The sequence below is a fragment of the Peromyscus maniculatus genome, chromosome 1, assembly GCF_049852395.1.
Source record: "Peromyscus maniculatus bairdii isolate BWxNUB_F1_BW_parent chromosome 1, HU_Pman_BW_mat_3.1, whole genome shotgun sequence".
Taxonomy (NCBI): domain Eukaryota; kingdom Metazoa; phylum Chordata; class Mammalia; order Rodentia; family Cricetidae; genus Peromyscus; species Peromyscus maniculatus.
In genome coordinates this window covers 101019964-101032561 of record NC_134852.1, presented here as the reverse complement: position 1 = coordinate 101032561, position 12598 = coordinate 101019964, and the positions used below count along the sequence as shown (strand labels likewise).

Sequence of the window (12598 nt, the reverse complement as noted above, 5' to 3'; positions counted from 1 at the left end):
TGCATTGCTGGGAGCCAGAGGAAGACACAAGGTGTCTGTCCTATCACTCTATGCCTTACTAGCCCCTTGAGATGAGGTCTCTCACTGAACCTGGAACTGGCTGGCAGCCAGCAAGCCCCATTCCCCATGTCTGTCCTCCACAGCACTGGTTACATCATGCCTGTGCTCGTGTCACTAGCTAGAAGGGATTCAAACTCAAGTCTTCAAGTTCTGTAAGTGCTCTCAGCCACTGAACAATCACCCTTGCCCAACACCTCTTTCTTTTTTGCTAGAAGATTAGGATTTTTGAAGGTGTACCCAGCCAGTCTCATTTTTCCCTTTATGGCATGTTCCACCTAAAATTATCATAAACAGCACATAAAGAGCATTTCAGCTATTTTTCCAAATTGTTACATAGTCATTTCTTTTTTAGTTTTTTAAATTATTCTATGTGTATGGGAGTTTTGCCCAAATGTCTGTCTGTCTGTGCACCATGTGCATTCCAGGAGGCCAGAAGAGGGCTTTGAATACTTTGGAATTGGTCTCTCACACCCCGAGCCTTCTCTCCAGCCCCAGGGATCTCTTTTTAGCTGAAACATTCCCTCCTGGTGGGAAGACTAAATTTATAATGCAGTGCATAAAACTTACATGGTCCAGCAAGTAATCAAAACTTACAAGGCATTACTCCAGAAGTAAATAAAGACTTCTAAGGCTCATGAAGTCCCTGAAACAAGTCATAAGCTCCTACCAGGGTTATATAAGCAGTAAAAATTGCCAGGGAGGGAGTGACTCCTGGATGTCATTGTTCCTTTTCTCATACAAATCAGCCAAGAGTTCTCATCTCGAAAAGGAAGAGTCCTCCAGATAATGAAACTGATGTGTTCACTGTTTACATGATGAAGTCTTTAAGTAAACTGGTAGGTAATGGGTGGTGCAGTCCTTTGGGAGATGCAACAAGGTCTAAGGGGAAATATCTACACGATTAAGTAGGTACCCAGCAAATGGTGGTCCTTCTCTACCTCTTCATTTTACAGATAAACAGATGTAAAATTCTGTCCTAAAACTGAGGTGGGAGGAAGCTTCTCATTCAGTCATTACATGCCTAATGATGCGCCCACCCAACCCACAAGGCTCACAAAGCTATTGTCACCCGCCTGTCTAGATTGTACCTGAGGGGGCTGGTGAGATGACCCCTGGTTAAGATTACCCGCTATTCTTCCAGAGGACCCACACAGGGTGGCTCACAACCATTAGTAACTCTGTCTCAATGACCCAACACTCCATCTGACCTCCACCTGCATCAGGCACACATGTGGTGCAGACATACATGAGCGCGAAACACTCATACACATAAAAAATATGAAAATGAAAAACTAAAGAAAAAGGTTTTATGTGATACAGGCAAATACTTCAGTCAACCAACAATTTTACCTTTTCCTATATAAAAAAATTGCCTTTTGCCTAAGTCTCACAAACATACGGTGGCTCACACTGATTCATAGGCCTTATCAGTTTCCTAGGACCTCAGTTTTCAACAGCTGCAAACAACATTTTGACTATAAATCATGGTAATTTAGAATCATGTAATTTTATTTCTTATTTTTATTTATTTATTTTTGGAGACAGGATCTATTACGGCAGCTCTGGTTACAACTCCTTGTGTAGACCAAGCTGGACTCAACTCTGCAATCCACCTGCCTCTGTCACCCTAGTACCGGGATCAAAGGATGAGCCACCACACCTGGCCGAACCATGTAATTTTAAGATTTTTTTTTTTTTCGGACAGATTTTTCTAATAAATAGCCCTCGGTTGGCTTGGAACTTGCTCCATAGACCAGAATGACCTAGAGATTGAAACGATCAGGTGATACTACTGTTGTTGCCTCTACAATGCTGGGATTACTGGCATACATCATGCATCGCCAGGTATTTTTACTTAAATCTAAATATATAATTTAAAATATAGCTTTCCTTCAGCCAACAGTGGCACCAACCGGTTGAATATAATCGTTGTAATAAATATTCACTCGATAAAATATCTGCCCCAAAATGTAGGCGTGTCTGGAGGCACCGATCTGGTACCGTTTTGAGATCCTCCCCAGGGCTTTGGGGACCGGTGGAGGACTACCTGGTTCAGCAAACAAGAACCGTGAAGAGGAGGGGCCAGAAGGAGGCCGGTTCCCCCAACCCAGCGCGAGAATACGCCTCAGCGCATGCGCACCTCCGGGCGGGCCCCTTCCATCTGCCAGATGGGGGTGGCAGCAGGAAACTACTTATGGGTTTTGATGTTCTACCTTCAAAAAGAGAAAACGCTCAGGGTGTGAGGAGTCCCGTGACCGATATTACCACGTCGTCCTCCAAACTCTGCACAGGACCTCTGGCACAGACACCCCAGACAAGAAGCCACTTCTCGTGTCTGCCCCCTCCCTCCGGGACAGTGGTGGTGTGATCCAGGCCACAGACTTTCGCTCGTTTGCAGCGGGTCGGAGATCGAAGGATTGAGCCAATTGCGGACCAAACGTCTTTGCCAGGAAGGGGGTGAGGGAGCAGCCCTTTGAGTTCCGCCTCTTCGCTAGGCGCCGGTGGGGAAGGGGGACGTGGGAAACCCTGCCCTCTGAGCCCGCGGCCCCGACGCCTCAGTGCAAAGTGCCGAGGGGACGGCGGGAAAAGCGCCCGTCGGGAGCAGGGCACGGGGAGCAGCCAGGAAGCCGTGCGGGAGGGCGCGCGCGCGCGCGCCCCTTTTTCAGCAGTGTGGCGGGGTCGCACGCACGCCCGCCTCGGCGGCTGGGCGCGATTTGCGACAGTGGGGGGAGCGGCGGAGGTGGCGGTGCCGGCAGCTTTGCGGCAGGCTCCGGCCGGGCTTGCTTGACGGCGGTGTGGCGGAGGCCCCGCCCGAGGCGGCAGGAACCTGGAGGGAGGCGGAGGAATATGTCCGAGAGGGAAGTGTCGACAGCGCCGGCGGGAACAGACATGCCTGCGGCCAAGAAGCAGAAGTTGAGCAGCGACGAGAACAGCAACCCGGACCTCTCGGGAGACGAGAATGTGAGTGCAGCCCTGGCTGTCCCGGGACCGTGGAGTGGAAGTTTCAGGTTCTTTGGAAACTGTGCGCGCGGGGCGGGCGGGCGGCCGTGGGGGGAGGGAAAGGTGTCACCCCGCGCTCAGGAAAACGCGGGCATGCGGGGACATCCAACTTGTCTGAGGGATTCGAGCTGGGGCTGCGGCTGGTAGCAAGCAGAAAGTTGGCGAAGGGGCGGATTAAGGGTCCCAAAGGTGTGCGAGGTCTGCTCCGATCATCCTTGCGTGGGAGAAGGAGTGTTTGTGCCTTTGCGGGGCTTGACGGTGACTGCGAATCTGAGATTGCGCTAAGTTTAAAAGGCATGCTCCGGGTAAGAGATTTTGTTTCTCAAGAAAAGTTGGTGGAAGGGGGCTGTCGTTAGGTCCTCCAAAGGGAGCTGAGGGACTGTGTCACCCGCGGAGCTCCACGGAATCAGGATGGAAAGTGTAGCTCTTTGGCTTGGGTTTGCGTAACGGGTTATGTATGCTCTTTTCCGTGAAAGTGGGGTGTGCCTTCGTGTCGACTTTACTGTGCGAGGAGCAGAATCGAGAAGATCGTGGGGGGTGGGGTGGGGAACCACCTTTGATTAAGGCAAGGGAGGGGACAGTTAGAAAGTTTTTACTTAATGTAAAGAGATTGGAAGATTTCAGGCAATCGTGGTCAAGACCGATGTGTTTGAGCGAGTATGAAGAGTAAGTGAAGTCACAGTGCTTAGAGAAATGCTGCCCCGTAAAAAGTACTATACAAGTGTTGTAAAAAAGTACTGTGCACGTGTTCTAATAATTAGTTACTTATATTATGATTGCGTAGTGTAGAGTTACGGCTTTGGCCTTTTCGTATGCTTAATTACCCAGAATTGAATGAAAATGTCAAATTTGTGTTTAAAAGGAGGAAATTGTCGTGTCGGGTGGGGGGGGGGGATTAAGTAAAAGCTGGTTTTCTTTTTGCAGATTCCTAAGGGAAGTAACGTTTTTTGATACTTTCTAAAATTATCCATAACCGAATGATTGATAGGAAAGGATTGAATTTTTGGTATGTGTTCCTTTGACACATTACTGAACCCTTTGGGGTCCTCTCAGAAATGTTTTTTTGGAGTCAGAGTCTCCCTATGTAACCTCAAACCTGTTACCTTCTTACCTTAACCCTATCAGTACCTAGAATTTGTTCGTGCCCAGAATACTAAAGATATATAGATACGTATATAAAAGTATATAAGATTACAAAGAAGATAAAATATAAACCTTTAAATATATTTAATTTTTTTAAAGGGCTGGAGGCATAAAGCACATTTATGTGCTTTACATTTACTCATTTGTAAAGCACATGCCAGACGTATAGGAGGCCCCAGGTTCTGTCCTCATCCAAAGGGGTACTTCTTGGTGTTGTATTTTATTTTTTAAATTAAATTTTTAGTTTTTTGAAACGGAGTCTCACCTTGAACCCTTGCTTGGGCTGGAAGCCCACTGTATCCAGATTGGCTTTGAACTCATAGAGATCCGTTTGCCCCTGCCCACTGAGTGCTGGGATCAAAGGCCTGGGCCACCATAAATGGCGCCCCATTTAGATGGAGTAATGTAAGTTTTTTGGTTTTTGTTTGTTTGTTTGTTTTTTTCGAGACAGGGTCTCTCTGTGTACTTTTGGTACCTGTCCTGGATGTTGCTCTGTAGTCCAGGCTGGCCTCGAACTAACTAAGATCCACCTGGCTCTGCCTCCCGAGTGCTGGGACTAAAGGTGAGCGCCACTACCCTCTGGCTATGTAAGTATTTCTTAGCCCAGTAAATAGCAGGATTTTCCGGAACCATTGGTAGAAGTGATAGGCTGATTTTTAAGATCTGCAGCAATTGTAATAGAAGATGGAATTCTTAACCTGAAAATTCAAAATCAGAACTTTTTGCATATAAGAACAATTGGCAGGTGAGGAGAAACAGATAAAAAGTGATTTTTATTTTTTTAAAGATTTTTTTAAAAATCAGGATCTTGTTGTGTCCATGCTGGCTGGGATCCTCCTGCCTTTACCTCCCAATTGCTGGGCAAATAGATAGATACCTAGCTAAAATTGGTTTTGATTTAGGAACTCAATTTAAACTTTTAACATTTTAAATTCCCATAGAAACTAGTTGTAGATTTACATTAAATTGCAATTCAAATATTTATTAAGCACCTACTTTGTGGGAGTACTTCATTCCTTGGGTGTTTTTGCTTGTTTGAGTCTCACAGGCTAACCTCGAACTCATGGCTATCCTCCTGCCTCAGCATTCCAAGTACTGGGATAATAGGTATGAGACACTATGCCCAGCTTCATTTCTTTTCTCTGGTGTTAGATAATTTATTCTAGAATAGTGTATCTACTTAAAAGGCATTTCATTTTGGACCAGGGTAAACTTTGAAAAACATTAAGAATTAATGTTTTTAAATGAATTAGTGATTTTTTTTAAATACCCTTTGACACTTATATTTATATTATATTATATTTATATTGACAGTTTATATTTAACCTTTTGTAATATAAAGCCAGCTGTAGTCATCAGTAACTTAGTGACTTTCGAAGGCAGTGCAGACTTTATAGACTTCAGTCCAACAGCTACTCGACACACTCTGACAGAAGGGTTCCTCTGGAATGATTCAGGGACCACCGCCCCAGGGTGATAGATGGAAATCTTTGTATTCCAGAGGAGACTTAAGTATGGGTTCTGAACTGAAGATGAGTTAGAAGAATTTCCAGTATTTCCTGAAGCCGTATCTGTGTCTGCACAGATTATAGTGTACAGAGTTCAGATGTGTACATAGTAGTATTCAAACCACGAGGTCCATTGCATTTACACATAGTATAGACTCTGCAGCACTTCTAAAATTCTGTCATTTGTGTTATAAATAAGTAGAATTTGCATGACAGATTTTGTGTTTTCAAAACTACATCTAAAATAGTAAGCATTAACATTCCTGCTCCAAATGGCCACGTGTCTACACTCAGGCTTCCTCTTGAGCAGCAGTCAAGTAAGTAAGTTACGAAGATGTGTACGTAGGTCGATCAGATTTGCTGAATTTATTCGGTTATTTTCTGTGTTAATGAAGTATTGAATCCTAGCAACTCTTTACCAGCAAGAGAACAGTTAGTTTTACTCAACATTTTCTTGTCTAATAGTGGCTTTTCCGCAGAGCTGTGTAAGAGTGAACGGTGAATTGTATTAGTGTCACTGGCATAGGCCAGTGTCTTATTTAAAGGCAAAATTACTCTTTCATTATCTTCTTAGTACTTTGTTTTTATTTTGACTGCAGTGTAAAATATCCACAAGTGTTCTAATGCATAACTGGATTCTACTTCCTAAAATCCCCAGCCGCAGCCAGGAGTACATGCCCCATTTTTTACACACTTTTAAGTTAGTCGTTATCTTTCTAGTGGTGCAGTCAGTTGCCTTTAAATAACGAAGTTATTCCTGATTTTACTGTTCACAGGATGATGCTGTCAGTATCGAGAGTGGCACAAACACAGAACGCCCTGACACACCTACAAACACACCAAATGCACCCGGGAGGAAGAGCTGGGGAAAGGGAAAATGGAAATCGAAGAAATGCAAATATTCTTTCAAATGTGTGAACAGCCTCAAGGTATGTACAGGAAGCACTAGGCTGCGGACTTCTCTCAGGGACAGATAGGAGGATACCCTTAGGTTTCAAGTATTCTAAAATTACAGTGTTTTAAAGGTTCGTTTGGTTAAGCTGAATATCATAATCCATCATACCTTTAGTCATTTCAGCTTTATTTATTGTTGTGCTTTGCTTTAAATGTATGATACTGACTTGCAGGCTGGTATTGCTTTATCTGTTGGTCCAATATTAAAAAGAGCTGAGTGATCTGTTAACTGGACCCTAGTAAACTTCAGCACGCCTTAACTTTTATAGTTTTAACAACATTTTCAACTTTGGCTTGTAATTGTCATATAGGAAAACTGTGACATTTTAAAAGCTTTTGGGTTCGGGGCCAGCCAGATGACTCAGTGGGTAAGGGTGTTTGCTGCCAAGCCTGAGAACCTGAGTTTAATCCTTGGAACCCGGATGGTGGACTGAGAGGGCTGACTTCTGAGGTCGTTCTCTGACTGCCATATGTGTGACAAGCAGGCCTCTAGACACACAAAAATCAGTGTATTCTTACTCATTTATTTATATTTTATGTGCATTGGTGTTTTGCTTGATTGTAGCTGTCTGTGAGAGAGTCAGTTCCTCTGGAGCTGGAGTTACAGACAGTTGTGATCTGTCGTGTGTCATGCAGGTGTCATATAGGGGAAGCAATCCATGAGAAGGGATGAGAATAGAAATGCAGTGCAGATTGACTTCACCAGGCTGGAGAGATGGCTCAGAGGTTAAGAGCACCGACTGCTCTTCCTCCCAGAGGTCCTGAGATCAATTTCCAGCACCCACATGGTGTTTCACAACCATCTGTAATGAGATCTGGCTCCCTCGCCTGTATACATAATAAATAAATAAATCGTTTAAAAAAAAAAACAAAAACAAAACAAAAAACCCAAAAAACAGATTGACTTCACCAACCTAGATCAGACTTTGGGGACTCTAGACCAGGAAGTTTCTTGTAGGTGTGTTTAAACACAATAGAATTTGGAAAAGAGTCTCCAGGCAACAATAATTCCCATAGTCAGTCAACTTCCAGGTGCGAAATAAAGCTTAAGGTGTGACTACATAGAAACTCTTTCACAAAGTACGTGTGACTGTGAGGGTGAGTCCTATAGCTAAAAGGCCTAGGCTCTAGTGTGGTCTCTTGACTGATAACAGAGGTCAGCTGGCCATAAAGCACACGTGACATTTCCCCTAAGATAGTTAGTTAATTGTCTAGGGAGGGAAGAATCTGGAATAATCATTCTGGGGAATTTGGGTGAGGTCTGCCTCCACAGATAGCAAAAAGGTCACCAGGAAGGTCACTAGGTCGTCAGCAACCTCAACTCTCAGCTTTCTGGATGGAACTCAGTATTTGATTTTATCTCCTCTAGTGAGGAGACACCCCTGTGTGATTAACATTCCTGGTTTTCTTAGTGCTGCTCTGAGTACAAGGCCCCAGGGCACTCTACAGTGTGGGTGCTGGAAATTGAATCCAGGTCCTCTGGAAAAGCAGACCGTGCTCTTAACTGCTGAGCCATCTGTCTTTCTAGCCCGCCCCCCAAAAAGCCCACAAAATTTAGAAAACAGGAAATGGACATAGAAAACATTTAAAGTAAATAGCAAGTCCTTACCACCAGTGGTCTTTTTTTTATAAATTAATGAAAATGCTACTGAGAACACAATAATTTAACTCCTTGTTTCCCCCTAAATATTCCATATTTAAGTCATTAAACTGGACACAGTGCTCACACCCATCATCACGACATACTGAAGACTGAGCTGTGCCGGTTGGTGGTGGTGGTGATGTATAAAGTGAATTCCAGGATAACCAGGGTTACATAGAAAAGTTCTCAATTTATTCTGATACAGAAAGACAATTGGGTTTAAGAAAACAGGCAGATACCAGTGTTTCCAGGATACGTATCTGTTTTCTAACATGTGATGTGAATCTTTGTTAGAAAACATTCATAGATTTTTAAGATGTGGATGCTTGTATTGTGTCTTAATTTTAATGTCAGAAGTAGCATATGTATGCTGTATGTCTTTGTGTTGTATTGCTGTCAAGAGACGTCATGACCATGACACCTTGCAAAAAAAAAAAAAAAAAACATTTAATTGGGACTTGCGTACAGTTTCAGAGGTTTAGTCCATTGTCATGGCTGGCCGCATGGTGGCACTCAGGCAGACATGGTGCTGGAAAGGCAGCTAGAATTCTACATCTGGATCCACTGGGAGGGGTGGAGGACCCTGGGCATGGCCTGAGCTTGTGAAACCTCATGGCCTACCCCCTCCTGTGTCACACCGCCTCCAGCCAAGCCCTGCCTCCTAATCCTTTCAAATAATGCAGCTCCCTAGGCATTCAAATAGACAGCCCTATGGGCTCATTCTTATTCAAAGCACCACAGTATCTAAGGGCGGGAGTGGGCTGAATCTGGGGAAGAAAAGGGGAAGTAGGTAAGTTTGCTAATGTTTTCAAAACTGTTAAAATTTTCTTCTTTCATGATTTTCTAGGAAGATCATAACCAACCCTTGTTTGGAGTTCAGTTTAACTGGCACAGCAAGGAAGGGGATCCTCTGGTGTTCGCAACCGTGGGAAGCAACAGAGTGAGTGTTGGGGGCAGCTTGGCAGCTTTATTACATCTGTTACAGTTAAAGTGTTGAAGTGGAATGATTTTATTATGACTAGAAAGTACATTTTTATATACACTTGTTACGAAGCAGGCCTTATAGTTTCCTTTAAATATTTTTAATAGCTGAAAGAATTGACTGTTATTTATCATTCAAACATGAAAGAAACCTGTACTTTTATTTTATTTTTGGTTTTTCGAGACAGAGTTTCTCTGTGTAACAGTCCTGGCCGTCCTGGAACTCGATTTGTAGACCAGGCTGGCCTCTAACTCACAGAGATCCGCCTGCCTCTGCCTCCTGAGTGCTGGGATTAAAGGTGTGTGCCACCACCACCCGGCTGTACTTTTATTTTTAAAGTCTGATTTTATATGTGTTAGTAGGCTGCCTGCGAGGGTATCTGTGCACCACGTCATGCAGTGTTTCGGGAGGCCAGAAGAGGGCATTAGATCCTCGGGAATTAGAGTTACAGAGGAATGTTAGCAGCCATGTGGGTGCTGAGAACAGAGCCTTCTGGAAGAACAAATACTCTTGTCACTAAGCATCTCTCCATTCCCAGAAGCCTGTCATTTTTTTTTTTTTAAAGTGTGATTAATTGTTCTATAACGAAAACATAAATCTAGTGGATTCAAATAATAATTTTGAAAGTTAATTATATGTAAAGTCATTAAAAACTGTATATTTATGGGGTATCAGATGGTGTTTCAGTACATGTGTATGTTATGTGGTGTTCTTTAATTATTGTTTCATGATACTAAAGATGTTTTGTTACAAATTTAATGAAAGGAGGATAAGCCATAATTATTTTAAGGTTTTTAACTTTACTCACTTTGAAAAAGTTGTGATTATATGGGTGAAATGTATGTTTAAATGTTTGGAAATAGAAACTACTATTACCAGGCTATTCAATGTAGTCTAGTATTACATAAAAGGTGTGAGGATTTATAGTGGCTTAGGCAAGCTTACAGAGCTGCTTACAGCAGTTTCTGTAATGTTTTTAAGTTGTAATTGGGCCTAGAATGTTTTAAGAGCCAGAGACTGTTTATCTGAGGTGACATGCATATTTTTGTTTCTTTAGGTCACCTTATATGAATGCCATTCACAAGGGGAAATCCGGTTATTGCAGTCCTATGTAGATGCTGATGTATCCTTCTCTTACTGTTTTTTGCATCTCTTGTTTAAGATGTTTATTTTGATAAGTACACTAAAACTTTTAAAAACAAATTCCTTAAAATTACTGTCCCATCTTTCTTTAGCTAGGAGTGTTGTCCTTGTTAGCTAAGGGGATTGTATCTCGTTTACCTGATCTTGAATTTGTCATGAGGTGGATGTGATGGTGGGTGAAGAGGAATGGAGTTGGGAGCATTAGAAATCCATGCTACAAGCTGTTAGCAGGGACCAGCCAAGCCTAGAGTTTGACAATTTCAGGATAGTTTCAATACTTAGCTGGCAGTCATTCTAAATGTTTGATCAACAAAGCTGAGATGGAAAAAATAAGTGTGTGTAATTTAGGAAATTATTGGAGAGTGAGTTATGAAGAAAAGGAAGATCTTAATTTAAAAGCCCAAAGGTTTTTTTTAAAAAGGAGTTTTAAAAACCTGAGTGATAAGATGTTTCTTCTAGATCATTTGAAAAAATACAGCAAGTGAAGCAAGGCGGCATTGAATCTGTATATGACATGGAGATGAGTGAACAGTTGCCATTAGGAAGGTGGAAAAGGAACCATTTATAGGTTCATAGAATTGTCAGGACAGAGGGTCAGTAAAGCCAAGCCTGCAGGCTTACTTCCTAGCCTTTTTTTTTAGACTTTTTTTTTATTTTATTTATTATGTACACAGTATTCTGCTTGCATGTACGCCTGCACACTAGAAGAGGGCACCAGATTTCATTACAGATGGTTGTGAGCCACCATGTGGGTGCTGTGAATTAAACTTGGGACCTCTGGAAGAACAGCCAATGCTCTTAACCTCTGAGCCATCTCTCCAGCCCCCCCTTCCCAGCTTTGTAAATAAAGTTTTATTGAAGAACAGTCATGCCTGTGTTGAGCTGCTCTTTCTAGCTGTTTTGACAGTACTCCAACAGTAGTTAGTTCTACAGGCAGCCAAAGAGAAGCATAGTAGAGTGAAGTACAAGGAGGGAGCTCATTTGGTATGGATTTTAGACCTAAAAGTGCTACCACTGTATTTATTATTTACTTTTGAGAATGGGGCCTTGCTGAGTAACCCTAGCTAGGCTTTGAGAAAATCCTCCAGCCTCTTGAGTCGTGGGACGCCTGGCTAGCAGTATGCAAATTTTGTAAAAAGAAAAAATGAGCACTTAAGTATCCAAAACCTTAGCAGTTGTTTGGAAGGTTCCATTTATTGTTGCATTAACATGTTTATTTTTCAGAATAAATTATATTTCTTAACTGTAGCATTTCTTAGGCAGATGAAAACTTTTATACTTGTGCATGGACCTATGATAGCAACACCAGCCACCCTCTGCTTGCTGTTGCTGGATCTAGAGGCATCATAAGGATAATTAATCCCATAACAATGCAGTGTATAAAGGTGCGTCTTCTGGTCAAATTGTAGATTTGCTGTTTTTGAATACTCATACGTTACAATACAACTTCATGGAATAACTTTAAAACTCATGTAGTCAATAACTAAAATAGCTAATTTGGGTTGTGCCTTGCTTATCGTTTCCTTTTTTACTGCACTTACTCTCTTTGGGTGTGTGGAGCAGGTGCATACGAGTGTGTGTATGTATCAGGTATCAGATCCCTTCTTCCGCCGTGTGGGTCCTGAGGATCCAGCTCGGCTTTCAGGCATGCCAGCCAGCACCTTTACATGCTAAGTCATCCTGCTAGTCCCATTGTTTTCTTAGAAGAGTACTCCTTTGAATGTAAGTTAAGGAATACTTGAATGTAAGTTAAGGAATACATAGGAAAGTGTCAATACCCACCATTTTTGTTTTAATTTCTTTCCTTCCTTTGCTTTGAACGTCTTTTCTTTTTTTAATTAATTATTTTACATCCCAGCTGAAGCTTCCTCTCCTTCCTCTCCTCAGTCCTGTCTCCTCATCACCACACCCACGCCCCCAATCGCTTTCTCCTCCGTTTCTTTTCAGAAAAGGGCAGGCCTCCCATGGGGATCAACAAAACACGGCATATCAGGTTGCAGTCAGACTAAGCACCTCCCCTTGTATTAAGGCTGGGCAAAGCAACCCAGTGTGAGGAATAGGGTCCCAAAAGCCAGCACAGGAGACAGCCCCTGTTCCCACTGTTAGGAGTCGCACAAGAAAACCAAGCTACACAACTGTTACACATAATGCCAAGTGCCTAGGTCA

General features: G+C 42.7%; 1 protein-coding gene across 3 annotated transcripts in view; it reads left to right on the top strand.

Annotated features, from left to right (window-relative positions):
- Nucleotides 1–2204: 2204 nt before the first annotated feature.
- Eed (embryonic ectoderm development) overlaps nt 2205–12598 on the top strand; it is a 25420-nt gene continuing 15026 nt past the window's right edge. The window contains exons 1-5 of one of the 3 annotated variants that reach the window (XM_042279152.2): nt 2205–3021; nt 6488–6640; nt 9155–9247; nt 10347–10412; nt 11692–11817. In XM_042279152.2, the coding sequence (XP_042135086.1) occupies nt 2908–3021; nt 6488–6640; nt 9155–9247; nt 10347–10412; nt 11692–11817 (552 nt within the window). In that variant the 5' untranslated portion in view covers nt 2205–2907. The remainder of the gene's footprint in view (nt 3022–6487; nt 6641–9154; nt 9248–10346; nt 10413–11691; nt 11818–12598) is intronic. The other 2 variants (XM_042279154.2, XM_076546871.1) reach the window with 2 other exon arrangements.